This window comes from Limulus polyphemus, unplaced genomic scaffold (assembly GCF_000517525.1).
Source record: "Limulus polyphemus unplaced genomic scaffold, Limulus_polyphemus-2.1.2 Scaffold3355, whole genome shotgun sequence".
Taxonomy (NCBI): domain Eukaryota; kingdom Metazoa; phylum Arthropoda; class Merostomata; order Xiphosura; family Limulidae; genus Limulus; species Limulus polyphemus.
The window spans coordinates 70,468-88,656 of record NW_013668965.1 but is presented as its reverse complement, the minus strand read 5'-3'; the positions used below and the strand labels follow the sequence as shown (position 1 = coordinate 88,656).

Below are 18,189 nucleotides of genomic sequence, written 5' to 3'. Positions count from 1 at the left end.
CAAATTTAAAAGCTTCCAATAAAAACAAAAGTTAACATTTTCTAACACTAAAAATGTATTTCCAATAGGAAATCACCTCCTCTCATTCAAAGCTATATTCTGCCCTCTAAGAATTCCAAAAAAAACTTTCATGCTCAGCACACTAGTCTATTTACCCCACCAATTTTGTGTCACTATTGAACATGTATATATCATGTGACTACTTTCCACCAGTAGTATTGCACCAGCTATATTGGCACAGCCAGCTCTTTCTGCTATCCCTGCTCAATCTTCACTTTTGAGTACTGGCAGGATCTAAAAAAATAGGAAAGCAGAGTGGTACGAGTATGAGAAAAGGTAAGCACCTATCAGAAATACATTTTCAGTGTAAGAAAATGTTAACTTCCAATATGGTCTTACCTCTTCTTACACAAAGCTAGAATCTCACATTGCAAAGGTGGAGGGGATGGTGTAGGCGCACAACATTGAAACCAAGTGGAAAGCAACCACCTAGAATGAATGGGTGTGCTCCAAGAGGAACCAAAGCACACATGTGGGGCACTACACCACTTCTGGAACAGATATGCCCTTTGCCTTGGAAGAAGGAAATGAACCTGACACAGGTATAGAAAAAGGATGTGCACAAGTGTAGTTTGTTCTGAAAGGTGCAATCCATAGTAAAATACAACCTGACTTAGCTACGTATATATACACAACCTCAACCAGGCAGATGAGATTCCACAACCCATCCTTGGCATTAGGAGGTTGAGGATCACTTGGACAAAAACGAATATATGGTAACATAAACCCCAACCATAGATTACGAAGAGGAATTTAGTATGCGGCCAAAACAGGACAAACTCCCAAAACCACTGTAGGAGCAAGAAGTACAACAAACCAAACTTGGGATTATGGGGTCATGGCATTGCCTCAACTCAACCGTAAGAACAAGGCAATATCTTTAACCAGAATTAAGAGTACAAATCTTAACTCACACAACTGTAAATGCAGGGAAGAGACATCATGCATCAGGAATGATGAGGAGGATATGGAACACACATACATACACTGTAGGAACAGTGTATGTATGTCCTGTTGCCGGTATTACGAAGCAGACGAGGTCCCCCAAACTCAACTATAGGAACAGGGAAGGAACTACCTTCAATTGAAATTAATGAGAAGGGGGGGGGGCTCTACTGCACACAACCATAGGAACATGGCAGTTTCATCTAGAACCCAGTATTATGAGGAGGATCCTATGTAGACTGGTTCTGCTCCAGCCAACTACTGTCCACCTGGGAATAAGCATCAAGGGGAAATGGAAGGAGGGAAACCAGCTTTGCCCTCTTCTTACTGAGTGAATATATGGTAAGTTAAAAGTCTACAATGCATTCAGGAGGAAGCCTTCATGGTCCATCACCCTAGCGATTGGAAACTGGGAAGTAGTAGGGACTCCCTTGCTCCACTCAGAGAAAAAGGTGGAAGTAAAAGCAGTGGGGAGTCCTGAGGAATGTCACACTAGAGAAAGTGCAATGGGTGTTCACAATTCCATATTTTGAAAAGCAGCCCATCCCCCATTTATTCAATCAAGAGGTCAGCAGAGATGGACAGAAATCCCCTTCTGCTTTACTCATGAAAGTCCATGATGGAGTGAGTGAGGCATATGGATACCGAGAAACATATGTATACACCACTGAGCATACCACCAGTGGTCTTGCGGAACACCCCATCACTACATTGAACATTATTGCACAACCATAAAATAGTGCAGGTTTCAGACAAAGCATACCTGACCAGGCAACACCAGCCACAGAGTGGGATCCCTTTAGCAGTGGTAAAAAAGAAAGTCTTTGAAAAGAAAAACATAAATGAAATGATGTGATAAGACTTACCCCAGTTCAAGGCGAATGGATGTGTGTAGAATTGCCACGGGAGAGAGACGATATCCACCTGAAGAAGATACAGCAAAATCGTGCAGATAACGAGTGAAGAAAGTACTGGGAGTTTTTCCGAATTCTGGCTTGAACGATTTCCTCCAACGGATGGCAAAGGTAAGCAGCCAAAGACATGGTGATATGACAAATTTGATTAGAAGAAATGTGGATATAGCAACCTTCCATGGATAAGTCAGAATATGCTGGCCTAAGGAGTTGACAAACCCAACCAGTTAGTGTGACAGGGGATAAATAATGGGAAACAGATGGACTCCAGGGAAGAAAAAGTTGGGAATGTGAACTCCTAAAGAAGGCAGCATGTGTCACATAACAACATAAGGAGTGAACTGGACAAAGAAGCCGATCTCAAAGGTAAGGAATTGGGTGTGAAAACCAAACAGCTTTCATGGGCAGCATAGGTCTTAGGAAGGAAGGATCAGTCTGGATACAGGATGACATAAGTGGCATGGTAGAGGATTCTGGTAAAATTAATGGCATAAATATGTGATTAACAACCTCTGCAAACAAGGAAGAGATGGAAATAGGCCTTGTGGGAGAGATGGTATATGGAATGTGTTGACAAAAGTTCAAACAGAGGATGGGAAATCAAAGAAATGTGGAAGACGCATGACCCAGAAGGAGTGGAAAAAGAGAGAAATGACAGGGGAAGACAAAATCTTACAATAATTTGAGAAACAAAAAGTGTTTGACAAGGCCACCCAGTATCTAGACACAGTCGAAGTGGACAAGTCTTTGTCAAACAACTAGGTGAAAAATTGGGAAAGATGAGGAACAGAAGGGTGGAAAGGATGGAAACCACATCAAAAAGACCAAAGGTAGAAGGTAGAGCATCGTCTTTGGTAAATGGACATAGAAGGTCTTATGGATCTGGAAAAGAAAGATGTAACACATGGAGTCACTCCCTGGGCTGAAACAATGGAACTGACAAAAGCCACGTGTGAAAACAGAGAGTGGTGATGTGTAGATGAACAAAGTCCGACAGAGTAGAGACTGAGACAGAGATAAGGGTAGGGGGAGGTTGTACAAGGAACGAAAACTGTGCAAGCCAATACAAAGCCACCAGGAGGACTAGACACAGAGTGGTTTGAATTAGAGATAGAACTCTGGAGAGGAGTCGAATAGGAGGATAAGCACAGATATGATGCCCCCTCCAATCTGAGAACACAACCGCCAAAAGACCTGTGATCGAAGAACCACTCCGTGGGTAGAATCTTTTTGGGTTTAGATAAATAATCTTCAACCAGGAAAATGGCAAGTTAATACCCCCATGTGGTGACTGTGGACCCAGAAAAGGAGATCCAGTATCTGAAAGCACAGATACCTGGATTTGGTACTGCCTTACTTGGTGATATAAGTTATCATTGTGGAGTTGTCAGAGTGCACCATAACCACCCTCCCCTGCAGGAGAGGAAGGAAGTGGGACAAATCTCGACAAACTGCCATAAGTTTGAGAATACTGGTATGGAGAAAAGACTCCTCAACTGACCAGAGACTGGAAATCTCCCAAGAGTCGAGCAAAGCACCCCAACTCTCTAAAGGTGCATCTGTGAACAAATGTAAATCTGGACAAGGTGAAGAAAGCAGAACCCCCACTGTGGTCTGGTCCCTATCTAGCCATGAAGCCAGGTCAGCCCTGACTGGGGAAGGACGAGTAGAAGGGTAGTCGAGGGATTTGAGTAGAAGTTCCACTGAAGGGAAAGCAAATGAGCTCTATCCACGAGAATGGGAGCTTCCAAGGAAGCCCAGATATCAAAAGAGATAGAACCTCTCGAGCTGTGAGAGAATATGAGGTGAGGGCCTTGTTGACTGTTTGCTCCATATCCCAAAGACAAAGAGGAGAAGGTTGGGCCTGACTGAGGTTGGAACTGAAGAAAACCCCTAAATGAACAAGATATTGAGTGGAGGTAAGAATGGATTTATCCACCTATATCAGGAATTCCTACCATGCTACTAGTTGTAGGAATATAAGAGTGTGGTCTCTGGACTGTGAACTGGAAGAAGCGAGCAGGAACCAATCATTTTTGTAATGATGAGTGCAAAGTCCTATCAAGTGAAGATGTCGGCAAAAGTTCTTACCACTCAACAAAACCCATAAGGAACTGAGGTTAATCCAAAAGGTAGGGCCCAAAATTAGAACACTCACTCTCTATGTATAAATAATTATTGACAATGCGAGCACTGTGGGGATGAAGCCTGAATTGTAGAGTACAAGGAGAAAAATTGGTTTCTAGTATGAAGAACATAGGAAATGGAGCTGATGCAAAACTCAGCCCTATGAACAAGAAAGAAACACATAAACAATGTAGAAATGCAAAAATATTTAAGTCTTACACTGACAAAAATTAGGATTATAAGGCATATATTTAACCATTATGAAAAATTATTCAGACAGAACAATGAATTAGATGTTACTAGCAGGAATGATATGTAACTATCTAGTTAAAAAAGTACTTATTAATATCGCACTGACAAACCATCGAAATTTTTCTAGTCTACAAAGCAAGTAATAATAATAACGAAAGTGTAAACCCACTAAAATTACCTAGAAAACAAAGTAATAATCAACATCTAACTTACAATAAATTTAAATTAGCTTAGATGACAAAGGACTCATAAATATCTAACTAACCAAAATCTGAGCACTTATGATGTGAAATATTTAATGTTCCTGTGTATAAAGAAGGACAAAGTCACAAAAAAGGACATCTTAGCCATGCCTATCACAGGTATCGCAACCAGGTGTGAGGTGTACAAGTCGAAAAAACTTACCACCGATTCATTGAGAGATCTGGAAGCAACAGGAAGAAAGGAGGAGAAGAACAAACCTCCATGAAAGTGAATGATGTGGAGGTATGGCAACATACAGAAAAAATTTAATATGTTTCACCCATCAACCTGAGTAACCAGCTGTAAAAAGGGTGTGGATGGTGAAATCTCCTAATAAGGTGTAGAGTGTGACAGACCAAAATAAGAAGGTGCCCAAAAATAAAGTCCAAATTGTCTTCTTTTTTTATTGTATTCTTCCTTAGCAACATTGTCAGGTTGAAAAGGAGAATTTACCAGCCAAACATACGAATCTAGCTCCCTGTGAATTAAGCCTGTACCTCCTCTGCAGATAAAGCTGAAACCGATTCCTGGGAAGTTGTACCAGTAGTATTGTTGGCTGTAACAGGAACTACCATAGTTGATACCTGTAATCGTGATTTCATACAAAATTCTCATATAATTCAGTAACAATAAATAAAATATCATTGAAACAATTGATTGCAAAGACAGTCAAAGAAAACTGTTGAAAAAAAAAATTTGCAATGGCAAAGAATCACAATCATAAATGGTAGCCACATGTGAAAAAACACTTCAAAATGAAGATGTGCCAATCGAGAAAGTGATGACTGAGTGAGAATAGCAATGGAAGCTATTATAGGTGGCATAATACTATTGGTGGAGAGTAATCACATGATATATACATGTTCAATAGTGGTACAGAATTGGTGGGGTGAATAGACTGGTGCATTGAGTGTGAAAATGTTTTAGAAATGTTTAGAGGGCAGAAAAAGATTGAGATAGCTTTATGTGAGTAAATGTAAAACCGTATCAGAACTTCATAGATGCTCACCAATTTAAGAAATACTTCTAGAATTTTTATATCTGAAATTGATAAAAAAGTAAAATTACATAAAGTACTGCACTTAATAGAAATTTATTACACAGCTGATACCACTGAAAGTGATTTCACTCCAAACAATACCTTTTTACCTGCTCGTATAGTTCTGTGTCAAAAATACAATTATTATTGTATAGCCTATCCTAGTGGCAAATAACTTGAAATCCTTTAAAAATTAAATGGGTGTAGTTCTGCCAAGACATACACCCAATTATGCCATTAACAGACATGATGTACAAATTTCGAATTTTAACAGGATGTGTATAGTAGTTCTGCCAAGACATACACCCAATTATGCCATTAACAGACATGATGTACAAATTTTGAATTTTAACAGGATATGTATAGTAGTTCTGCCAAAATGTTATTACATGACAAATAGTTTGTTTGTCAACTTTTGCTCAAAGCTACTTGAATGTTTTCTGCACAAGAGGTAAGGCAGCTAGTTGACACCACTTACTGTTAACTCTAGGGCTACTATTTACCAATGAATAGTGGGGTTACCCATCATATTATAATGTCCCCATGACTGAGAGACACATATTACATAAACATGTAATATTTATAAAAGTCTGAGAATATTAACTCAAGTTCCAATATTTACCTTTAATTCATTATCAAGTTTGTCTATTACAGAAACAGTCTCTGCACTTGAAACAGCTGACTTTTCACCTGGAGAAGAATGACATATGTTGGCCCCAATGACAGTACCTCCTTCTGCTGCTCTGCCACCTGTAATATTAACCCCTGATGCACACCAAATCTGATGGGGGGGAAAAAAGGAAATTTCTATGATTCTTATAATTTGAATACAATTTTAAATAAAACTTACTAAAAAACTGTTAAGCACAGAAAATTTGTGTAGTATATTATGATAACTTTTCATCCACCTGTCGAGATAACTCAATTTGGATCATTCCGTAACACACACTATTACACATAAGCCTAGTAAAATCATTCTTTTTCATACATGCAAATTAACCTTTTAATTTCTTTGAACGAGTGTTCATGTCAAAGATTTTAAAGAGCATTAAACCATGATTAAAACATTTCCTGTCAAGTTTTTACTACTTTAAAAATCATACCAATTAATTTGCAAGGCTAATTTTTGAAACACTTAAAGTTCATGTCTTGAAAATTTATTTCAGATAGATACTTACCTCTATGCATGTGTCTATATGTATTGTACAAACCTATGATTTAACCTTCATAATGCTGTAACCCTCCATAAATATGAGGGCAAAAAAACTTCCATATGCAGTAATCTCCGTGAGCACCAGCACATGAACATAGGCTCATTCTTGACGACGCAAACATAATACACTGGAAGTGAGGAGGAAGGGTGTGAGGAGGAAAATGTTAACTTCAGAAATACTCCTTACATCTCAGCACCACTAAGAGCTATAATCCCACAGTGAAGATGAAGGAAGGGCCAGTGCAGACCAATTTTATTCAGAAGAGCTCCTTTCTGAACTAGCAACAGAAATGGAAAGGGTGTGGCTTTCATGACAATAGGGGTCACCTGGTGGAGCAGTACCTAGTGGGTTACCACATCCTTCTCAAGCAGAGAATTCCCCAACTTGTTGTTATTATTCATTCATATAGTAAGTAAAGGATGTTTGATAAATCCAGTGCTAGTGGGAACATGTCGCAAAGATGTGTGGAATGAGAGAATGTGTGGAATGAGGACAGGATGTTAGGCCATTCAATCTTGGTGAAATACTTACATGAGATAGATATAGGTGAAAGGTGCAGAAATGGCCATTTCAAATATGGAGATATACTGCCAAAGCAGATTTACACAAACATTCATCTCAACAGGGGGTACTGAGAAGAGGCAGATGGGTATGATACTTTTGTTCTCCCCCTCTCAATGTGGGACCATCTAATGAATCTTTCAAAACTGCTTCTCTTTCTTTATATTGCGTGGGTCAACAGCCTACATACAAAATTTTAAGTTGTTTTATCAATAGTGGAAAGAATTCATGCAACTGAGAATTGCTACACACAGACAATAAAATAATTAAACAGCAAATAGCCATAGCATCTTGGGTTCAGTTTTGTCATACACGCAACATGGAATTCCTTTTACAGCATAAAAAATAAGTGCTGAGGTAGCTTAAGACTGCAGTACTTAGCTAGACATGATAACAAACAAAACAAATATTTTTAGTTCACCTTGTTAAATCGAAGTAACAAGTGTATTAATTGGTTGGTAAAATCTCTATTATCACAAAAGTTTTTAAATTTTGTGTAAGTTAAACTAAGCCTAGCAATAAAATAACTTTTATCTTTCACAGCAGTGTTCACGGTAATTTATCCAATTTATATACAAAGTTTAAACCTGGTGCAGTATCTCATTATAATTTATACTTCCACAATTGAAACAGACAAGCATAAAAACAAATCAACTAAATGCTAGTCTGGTCTATTTGTAATATTAGACTGCAGGTGAGGTGGGACAAATATTAATCTTATAAAGATACAGACAAATGCTTTGTGCATGCCATTATATTACAGTTTAGTATTTAGTTGTAGTAGATTTTGCTGCTTTTAATATATCATTACGTATATAATTTACAGACAATTATAGAGAACCTAACCAATTATAATATTAACTGGCACTTCAAGAGAAAAGACACCCATGCTTGTCAATGTGTTACACACTTAATTTATGGACAATTATAGAGAACCTAACCAATTAAAATATTAATAGTCACTTCAAGAGAAAAGACACCCATGTTTGTCAATGTGTTACACCAAAGTTATGGACAATTAGTGAGAATCTAACCAATTAAAATATTAACAACCACTTCAAGAAAACAATCAAGAACAAAGACGTTATAACATCTGCTTCCTGAATATTAGTCAACTTCCAGATAGAAAATCTATTGTACCTCATCAATTTATGGCACTGTTAATGTTACTTATACAAGCACAAGAAATAAAAAAATACAATTTAGGTTATATATCTTTTTTGTCAAGAGGTGCATGTATTTTGGAAACTCCAAGGCCAAACGTATAAATGCATGCTATCAAATCCCTTAGTGTCACATGAAGTAAACAAACTGATTTGATTAGCATAATTGATATTTCCAACTTTGAGAATATGGTTGAGTCTGCACCATGATGGGCTAAGCATACATCACATGGTGTTTAGTATAGCGCAAGAATATTGGTCCATATAAAACAGGACATTAAAGCATTTTTGGTTGTCATCTGGTTGACCCATCCCATAAAATTCCAGTTGAGCAGATGATCATGTAATTAAAGATAGACTTCCACCAATTTATGATATAAACAGTTGTAATTAAACTGTTTGCTAAGCAGAGGGAATCATCCTTGACCAACTTGGACTGTACAGGAAGGTAAAAATGATATGAACAGTTTCAGAGTAGGGTGGGGTAATATAGTACATAATGAATGTGGGACCAGTAGTATGGCACCAAACTGGAAGTTTACACTGATAACACCATAGTGCAAAATGAAGGTTCCACTAGTAACACCACTGCTTATTTGAGAGCATTAAGGCTGAGACATTCCCACGATGCTCTAGTTGAGTGTTTCGTAGAGACAGAAAGTTGAATGGAAGCAGAACCACCTGACACTGATAAACATTTCGCAACATATGAGCAGACTTTATCAAATGTATGACTGCTTCTTAGCAAACATAACATGACTGGTATACTTCATACTATGGAGGTCCAAAGCATATTTATTTTAACACAATAATTTCTCTATTAGGGGAACATATAGCTTATAAAAAGGCCATAACACATTCAAATCAGTAAATAATGCTCATTAAATTTAAATAAACTCTAACCTACACATCTTTATTAGTCTCTGCTAATGAAAAGTTGTAACAGTAAACAATCTTGTTACTATAAAAGTTATTATTTGTTCTAATAAAGACTTATACCAGCAAAGTTTTGTGTCTCTACAAAGAAATAAATATACTTTAAATGCTGAAAGCCAGCAAAATGTTAGTAAAGCCAACTGGTTTTCCAATATTTAGTAGACTGCATATACAGAGACATCTCAAAAGTAAATAGACACCATAATTTTTTTCAATAGTCAGTTATCTCACATTATCAACTTGACAAATATGTTTACAAATGTGCATCAGTACTTAGTCAATTTGCCACTAGCATTTTTCAGTGCTTTGACTCGTTCTGGCACGGAATCGACGAGTTCTGTAATTTTCTCCTGTCGGATCTTGACCCAGGCTGCATGCAAAACATCAAGTAGCTTTCCACGGGATGCTGGTTTTCTGGAACTTCCTCTCACTGCTCGAACATTGGCCCATACTTGCTCAATTGGGATTCATATCAGGTGACTGACTTGGCCATGGGAGCCGTTGGATGCCTCTTTTAATTAAATGACTATTGAATAAACATCATGGTGTCTATTTACTTTTGAGATGTCTCTGTATAAATAGTGTTTCATGGAATCTTTTTGTCTCTCATTGTCCAGCCCAGCTGTTAAGTTCTGTTATTGAATGAAAATCTTATCAGACAGCAACTTGTGGAAGACAAAAGATAGATCTGGAATGCTATTTTTTACACATCACTGATTTTCAGCTGTAATGGACAAGTTACAAGGAATGTTAGAAAAAAATCCACCTGCAGTTAACTTGTTTTTATAACACAAAAGTTAATAGTTTAACTTGTTTTTATAACACAAAAGTTAATAGTTTAACTTGTTTTTATAACACAAAAGTTAATAGTTTAACTTATTTTTATAACACAAAAGTTAATAGTTTAACTTGTTTTTATAACACAAAAGTTAATAGTTTAACTTGTTTTTATAACACAAAAGTTAATAGTTTAACTTGTTTTTATAACACAAAAGTTAATAGTTTAACTTGTTTTTATAACACAAAAGTTTATTCTGATGCTGAATTCCCTACAAGCAATTTACAATCTCTGAAAAACTGTACCTATAATGTCTCTGAACACTGTAATAGTTCAAGAAGCCTCTTTTAATGAAAAGCTGTATCATCAATGTCTCTTTTAATGAAAAATACAAGATTCCTAGAAAATGAGTTTCTCAAATCATGTAGGTACAAGCATATGCTTTAAATCATTGATTTAAGCAACTATTAGGAAATATTTTCCAGGATGGTGCTACAGGGGTGAAAAGTTGAGAAATATCAAAAAACCTCCACAATTGATGATTGAAATCCATTTTTTTGTCTTTTAAGTGCTATGTGGGTTTGTTTCATCAGAAAATTATAATAATCCAGTATTTTCAACATGTATTTAGGTTCAAGGTACGAAATGATATTTGTTGACAAAAATCAGAGGAATCATGTAAAAGTCCGAAAACATCTATCCATAATGCAACAGATTTCTCAACTTGTTTTCCAACAAGTCCGAAAACATATTTCGATAATGCTTACTTCTGAAACAGATTTTTCAACTTCTTACTTAAACCTTGCCTAACACTTGAGATTATACTTACCTCAAGTAATTTATTCCTACTATCTTACCCTCATTTTATGAATACTCTATCAACCACTCATAATAGTCTTGAACATATGTATCCATTGTCATTAACTGTTTCAGTTACCCTCCCTGTTCCTACCAGAACATCCATTTGGATCATTTTATTCTAGTTTCCATGACAAACTTTGGAATGGCATTCTTATCTTCTGTCAGATGTGAGAGTCCTGAGATATGACCCTTGTTATTAATACTTTTCTGTTTATTTTTCTAAATGCTTTTCACTCATATAGCTATTATAGCATCTTTTGTGGTAGTTTTCATCCTCCCATAGAGAGTTACTTTGAGATGCTAGCTTTATTTTCCAATTTATAATGTTTGGATCTCTCTGTACTTCAATTATGAGCTTCATTTTGTCTTTCCTTGAATATTTAAATTTTTCATTGCATCTTCTCTGGAAAATCACATATCATCAAAATAGATATTTCCAGGGAAAATTTTCTAATAGAAACTATGAAGTCCATTATCTTTCTAAGAGTAAAAGAAAAGAATTACTGTTACATATGATAAGAAGGTGGATTATGCTTCAAGGAAGTTGTACATAAATATTTCTGTATGTATCAGTAAACATTCAATGATTGCATACAAATGTATTTGTATGAATCGGTAAACATTCAAGTTAAAAGGGAACACTTTACAGATTCTTAGACTATGTTCATATATTATAATTATGATGTAATCATTTATGTGCTTTTATACATCACACTATAAAATAAAATAGCTATAACTTTTGAACCCCCCCCCCATGATTTCTTAGAAAAATCTACTTTGTCAAAAAACAAAGGTGTAACATTGTATCCCCATACCTTATTCAAGTCAAACCATCCTATGCCTAGATGGCAGGTATGAGCTGGTGCTGAGTTCCAGTTTCATTTCAATGGCACAAGAAGATGAGAATGGTAACACATTCCCTCTGGAAGAGATGCCAGTTCATTGATAGGTTAACCCCCAGCTACTCACTGAGTAAACTGAAACTTTTGGGGTAAAGTGTCTTGCTCAAGGAAACAACAACAAGTCATAAGCAAGCTCTGGACTCACAATCTTCCAACTACAAGTACAAAGAATGAGTCACTCTGTAATACGCAACAAAAAATTGAATCATCCCTTCTTGACTTAAAGTCTTTTGTCACTACCAAGGCTTACATAACTAGTTGTGCTAGTAATGTTTTTTACCACTAGAAAGACTTTATTAGTATTTTCTAATGAAGTTATATTGTCATGTTACAAACCTTCATTCCAGGCTCTTTCTCCAGGAGAGGACGGCAATAAATTGGCACAGGGACTGGGACATTGGAAGAATTGGACTTGGAAGTATCACTACTACTACTACTGCCTGCTTGATTTTTAGACCCAGGAACAATAGTTTTGGAAGGTAAGCTCCATCCATATGCTTGCATCCTACCATCGTCTTTTTGGACATGTGCTCTTACTTGCTTGTACTGTTCTCTTCTTTCTTTGGCTCGCTGCTGTTGTAGCTTCTCAGATCTTCTAAAATTGGTTGGATTTTTTTTAAAACACAAAATACTATAATCATAATAGTACTATATATGTATGTACTTAATTTAATTTTGCATTTATGGAACAGTTGTGTTTGATGTACGCTTAATGCTGAAATACAACACATTAAACAAAGGTAATATGGATGGCTACTGCCTAGTTCAAAGTGACCCAGGGCTAATCTACAGAAGTAGCTCAGGTGGAAAGGACCATATTTTGATATCCTACTGTCTTTCATCATTAACTGAACTCTGTTTATCATGAATATTCTGCCTAACAAATCAATACACATTAAAAAATATTTTTTTTTTAAATGAATGAAAGAATTTGTCTCATGCAAATATAATTTTCATAACAAAATAAAAACATTACAACGAATGAGTTCAGATGCAATAATTTTTTCTTAACATTTAAATGGAGTACTGTGTACAGAAATATTTAGTAACATCAATGTAATCTGCCAAATCTTATCAGCTAAACCAATAGCAACCCTTTTAATCTACTAAATATAGTATGGTACTTAAAACACACACTAACTAACCCAGCAGCAACCCACCTAAACTACTAGATATACTATAATATTAAAGTCACAAACTAATTAAATCAACAGCATCCCACATGTTCTACTCAATATACTATGATACTAAAACCACAAACTAATTAAATCAACAGCAACTCACCTAATCTACTGGGTATATTATGGCACTAAAGTCACATACTAACTAAACCAACAGCAACTCATCTAATCTACTGGGTATATTATGACACTAAAGTCACATAATAATTAAACCAACAGCAACTCACCTAATCTACTGGGTATATTATGACACTAAAGTCACATACTAACTAAACCAACAGCAACTCATCTAATCTAATGGATATATATTGATATAGTGAGGCAAATATGTGTAAGAATCATGGGTTTATACGTACAAGCATGAAATTTGGCATAGTTGTACGTAGACCATGGTCCAGAGAATATTTCTAGAAATGGAGCCATTTTTGAAAAAGGCCTATGTTACTTTTGGTGGCCATTTTAAAAAATGGCTGCCATAAATTTTTATAACATTGAAAAATTGGCATTATATTAAATGTTGTCATAAACACAAATATATCAATCAAAAACATAATATTCTTTTATTTACAATAAAAACAACAAACAATATATATCCAAAACTTTGGTAAGAAAATCTATTTGTTTGTTTGTTTGAAGTTAAGCACAAAGCTACACAATGAGCTATCTAAGCTCTGCCCACTATGGGTATCAAATCCTGGTTTATAGCATTGTAAGTCCACAGACATACCGCTATGCTAATGGGACAGGGGGGGGGTGTAAAAAAGTGCTGAGTCGGCAAAATATGAAATTGTAAATTAACATAAACTTTAATAGTCATTGGCTGTGATGCCGTGCAACTCACAGGTCACAGTCTTGTCTGCCACAAGGTTGACACAATGCAGTGCACTTTAATGTTGCTTTCTTACAGATGCAGTGACCTCTGCAATCTTTCTTGCAACTGCAGCAAATGACTTCTCTTGATGCATTGCTGGCTTCAGGCAAAATCATTCATTTAGGTCTCCAGTTCAATGGATCAGTCCATTCCCAGTTGTTGGGGAGGCAGTGACCGTCCTGCTACACAGACCTCTTGATATGTTGTAGAAGGGGCACTCTGGTTGGTGGGAGTGCATATGTGCATGTGCACACACATGTGGATAAGTAATGATACCCAGGTGCACACCCTCAAGGTCCAATTAATGTGTGTACAAAATGTTGGGTTTCTAGGTTCTTTCCTCTTGGAGTTATGGCAGTCACATACACACAGACATGCCCTTTTATTATTACAGATTAATATTTCCAATTTGTTTTTCCTCCTCCTATGCAACTTTTTAATATTTTCTCCTGTAAACCTAAAAATAACAATATGTTGGCCTAACCGACGATAAATCAATGGAAGTTAAAGTTAATTATATAATATAATTTCATATTTTGCTGACTCAGCACTTTTTTACCCAAGTTTTAGATATATGTTGTTTCTTGTTTCTATTGTAAATAAACGAAGATCATGTTTTTAAATGATATATTTGATATATTTCTGAGATAGTACACACCAGTACAGCGCACGGCAACATTTTTTATATTGAAAAATGGAGAAAAGTGACAAAACTTAAAAGAGTAATGTAAATTAATGAGTGAATTTTCCCCAAAGAGATGCCAAACTAGAAATGTTACAAATGACAAAGTTTAAAGGAGTGTGAAAACTTACTATTTGTTTGATGATGTGTGTGTGATCATCAGTGCAGCAAGAAGTGTGATGTATCAGGTAGGATTAGCATGCCATTAATAGGGAATATCAATGATCACCTGGTTTTAACACCTACAAGATGTGGCCTCTATCAGTTGATGTACAGTAGTGGCCTCACTTTGATTGACAGGTTTCAATTGAGCAGTGGCAGGTCAGAGTTGGCTTGGGTGGATGCAATATTGAGTTCAAAGGGACCGCTTGGGACTGGGAAACAAGTGACCACAAGCCAAGTTGACTGGTATGCGGGTCGAGACTGTACATTCATTCAAGTAAGTCACAAAGTGGACGAAGACGATAGACGTCATTAATCGCACAGCACCTTCTCAGCCAAGATAAAAATATGTGTGAGAGTCTCAGGAATAAGTTATTTTGGTCTGACATGCTCAGTTGATGTGGTGATTCCAATTTGAGCAGGTCTATGTTTCTCTTCTACTGTGCTTTGATTTTACTGTGACCGGGAGTATATATCATTTTTATTGTGTATTGAGAAAACACCCCAACATAAAAATGAAACAAATTACAAGTTTCTTTTCACCTTCTGTGAATAAGAAAGCTAGATTAAGTGAGGAAGTGACCCAAGAACAGGAATTAATGGTGTCAGTGACAGTTTCTGTTCCAGGTCCATCTGGTGTCCACGAGCTATCTGACAATGACTGACCTAGCTGATGGACTGCCAATCAAAAAAATTATTTTTGCAGGAAGTACAATTGGCTGAATATTAGAAATAACAAACTTGGCTATACACCTTGCCATAAAATTGAAACATGTGGAGTGGAAACGAAGGCAGGAATAAAAGTTTCTATAGAATGGGCCAACAATGAAATAACTTGTTTTGGTGAAAGTTGACAGTTTCTGCCTTTGTGGAAAAAACTTTTTGATCACAAGGACACTGTGAGACATAAAGCTGCAGTATAATTGCTTACTGAAGCTGAGAAAGAGACCATTAAAAATGTGTGTGTTTGAAAGCATTATCTCATGAAAAGTAATTACCGCAACAATTTTTTGCACAGCATAGAAGGTAGCAAAAGAAAACCAATCATTTCATAATTTTGAATCTGAAACAGATTTAGAAGAACTAAATGTAATTGACATGGGCTGTATCCTTTACTCAACAAAAGCATGTATTAACATCTTCAATCACGTTAGTGATGAAATTAAAAAAATACTAATTAATATAATTACTAAATCGAAAAGTAGAATTTCATTGATAATCGACAAGTCAATGTCTTTGAGTAAAAAATCTACCTTAATAGTGTACATTCGAATCTATATCCCGGGTAATGGAATGAACTCACCGGTAAATTTATTTTTGGACTTGATCGAACTTGGAAATGTTACTGCAAAAGGAATTTTTGATTCTTTACTTGATTGTCTTCAGTCTTATGGAATGAATGATGGTTTGTTTGAATTTATGCCCAAAGCTACACAATGGGCTATCTGTGCTCTGCCCACCACAGGTATTGAAACCCAGTTTCTAGCATTATAAGTCCGTAGACATACCGCTGTGCCACTGGGGGCAGGAATGAATGAAGACTACCTGAAAAGTTATTTACTTTGTGTGGCATGTGATGATGCAGTTGTGATGTTGGGGAGTAAAAGTGGAGTTAAGAAACTGATGAAAGACAAATTTCCTTCTGTAAGTGTGTGGCACTGTGCTAATCACAGATTAGAACTGTCGGTCGGTGATGCTGTAAAATCAGTCTCAGGGATCAACAGATTTAAAGTGTTTATTGATAAACTTCATGTCTTGTATCATGCGTTGCCTAAAAATAGCAGAAAACTGAAAGTGTGTGCTAACTTGCTGGAGATTCAACTTTTAAAAATTGGCCGAATTTTAAGCACTCAATGGGTGGCATCTAGTTTTCGGTCAATTTCAGTTAATGAAGCATTAATGCAACATTTCGAAGAAGTGAAGCATGATTTAACAAGAGACAAAAAAGAGAAATGTGCCTATGAGGGCTTACAGCAAAAAATTAGAAATACAGAATCTCTATTGGATCTAGGATTGATGTGTGATGCTCTCCAAGAATTATCTCTATTGGATCTAGGATTGATGTGTGATGCTCTCCAAGAATTATCTGAACTGAGTTTGGACTTACAAGAGCGCAATATAGACTTGTACAAGGCAGATCAAAAGATAAAAGCTCTTGTACAAATTTCTGAAGAAAGACGAATGATTCTAAGCCCATATTATAAAAATGCCACCGAAGCCGCCAGTAATTTTCACTTCTGGGGAGTTTCACTTCACAACAAAAATTGTAAAAAGAATCTTCTGATTAATCCGGAAGCTTTTTTTACAGAATCTTGAAAAAAAACTATTGAAAATAGGTTGTTTGAGAGTGAAGATGGCGATATAGCACAGTGTGCACACATGCTTGATAGAAAACACTGGCCTTAAAATGTTGATGCTCATTTAACATTCGGCGAGATGGAGGTCAAAAAATATAAATAAGACTTCAACTATATGAAAGAGATATGATTCATGGATTTTTTCAGTAATTGATTGAAAAGATAGTTCTGGAAAAACTGCAGCATTTGAAACATGCTCCTAGTACTATTCATAATTCTTCCAGTGAATGTGAACAAGGGTTTTCATAGATGATTTTGATTGTTACCCCAACCATGACAAAAACTGTTTCGGAACTTTTGTTTATTAAACTTGTTGGACCACTCCTTTCATGCTTTGACCCAAAAAATACGTAGATTCATGGTTGCTCCGCAGTAGACACCAAAAGCAAGGAACAAAGTCGGGATATTGCATCAGATGAGAACATGATGAAAATTTGGAATTTTCTAAAAAAGGTAATTCAGTATTTTTTCATCTCTTAATTTCTTATATATATCAATACTATTATTTTTACAAATAAAGCACTGTATTTGCGTATGGCAACATTTAAGTGCATTTAGCTGTAATATAATGTCCATTTTTTACTGTCATTAAATTTTTTTGGCAGCCATTTTTTAAAATGTCTACCAAAGGTAACATAAGCTCTTTTCTTGATGGTTCCATTTCTAAAAACATTCTCTCGGCCATGGTCTACAACTATGCCAAATGTCATGCTTGTACGTATAAATCTAGAATTCTTTGACTGTGTTGCACGTATCTACCAAACTAATACAAAAGTGACATACTAACTAAACCAACAACAATCCACTTACACTACTACATACAGTATGATATAAAAAATCACATACTAACTAAACCAACAACAATTCACTTATACTATTGCATACAGTATGATATAAAAAATCACATACTAACTACACCAACAACAATTCACTTACAACTA

At 36.0% G+C, this 18,189-nt stretch overlaps 1 protein-coding gene across 16 annotated transcripts in view; it reads right to left on the bottom strand.

Moving 5' to 3' along the window:
• Positions 1–18,189, bottom strand: part of LOC106469206 (C-Jun-amino-terminal kinase-interacting protein 4-like) — a 107,101-nt gene that overhangs the window by 31,659 nt on the left and 57,253 nt on the right. For 14 of the 16 annotated variants that reach the window (XM_022397642.1, XM_022397640.1, XM_022397639.1 and 11 more), the window contains 2 exons: positions 12,332–12,590; positions 6,203–6,361 (listed from right to left, as the gene is read on the bottom strand). In XM_022397642.1, coding sequence (XP_022253350.1) covers positions 6,203–6,361; positions 12,332–12,590 — 418 coding nt within the window. The remainder of the gene's footprint in view (positions 1–6,202; positions 6,362–12,331; positions 12,591–18,189) is intronic. The other 2 variants (XM_022397641.1, XM_022397652.1) reach the window with 1 other exon arrangement.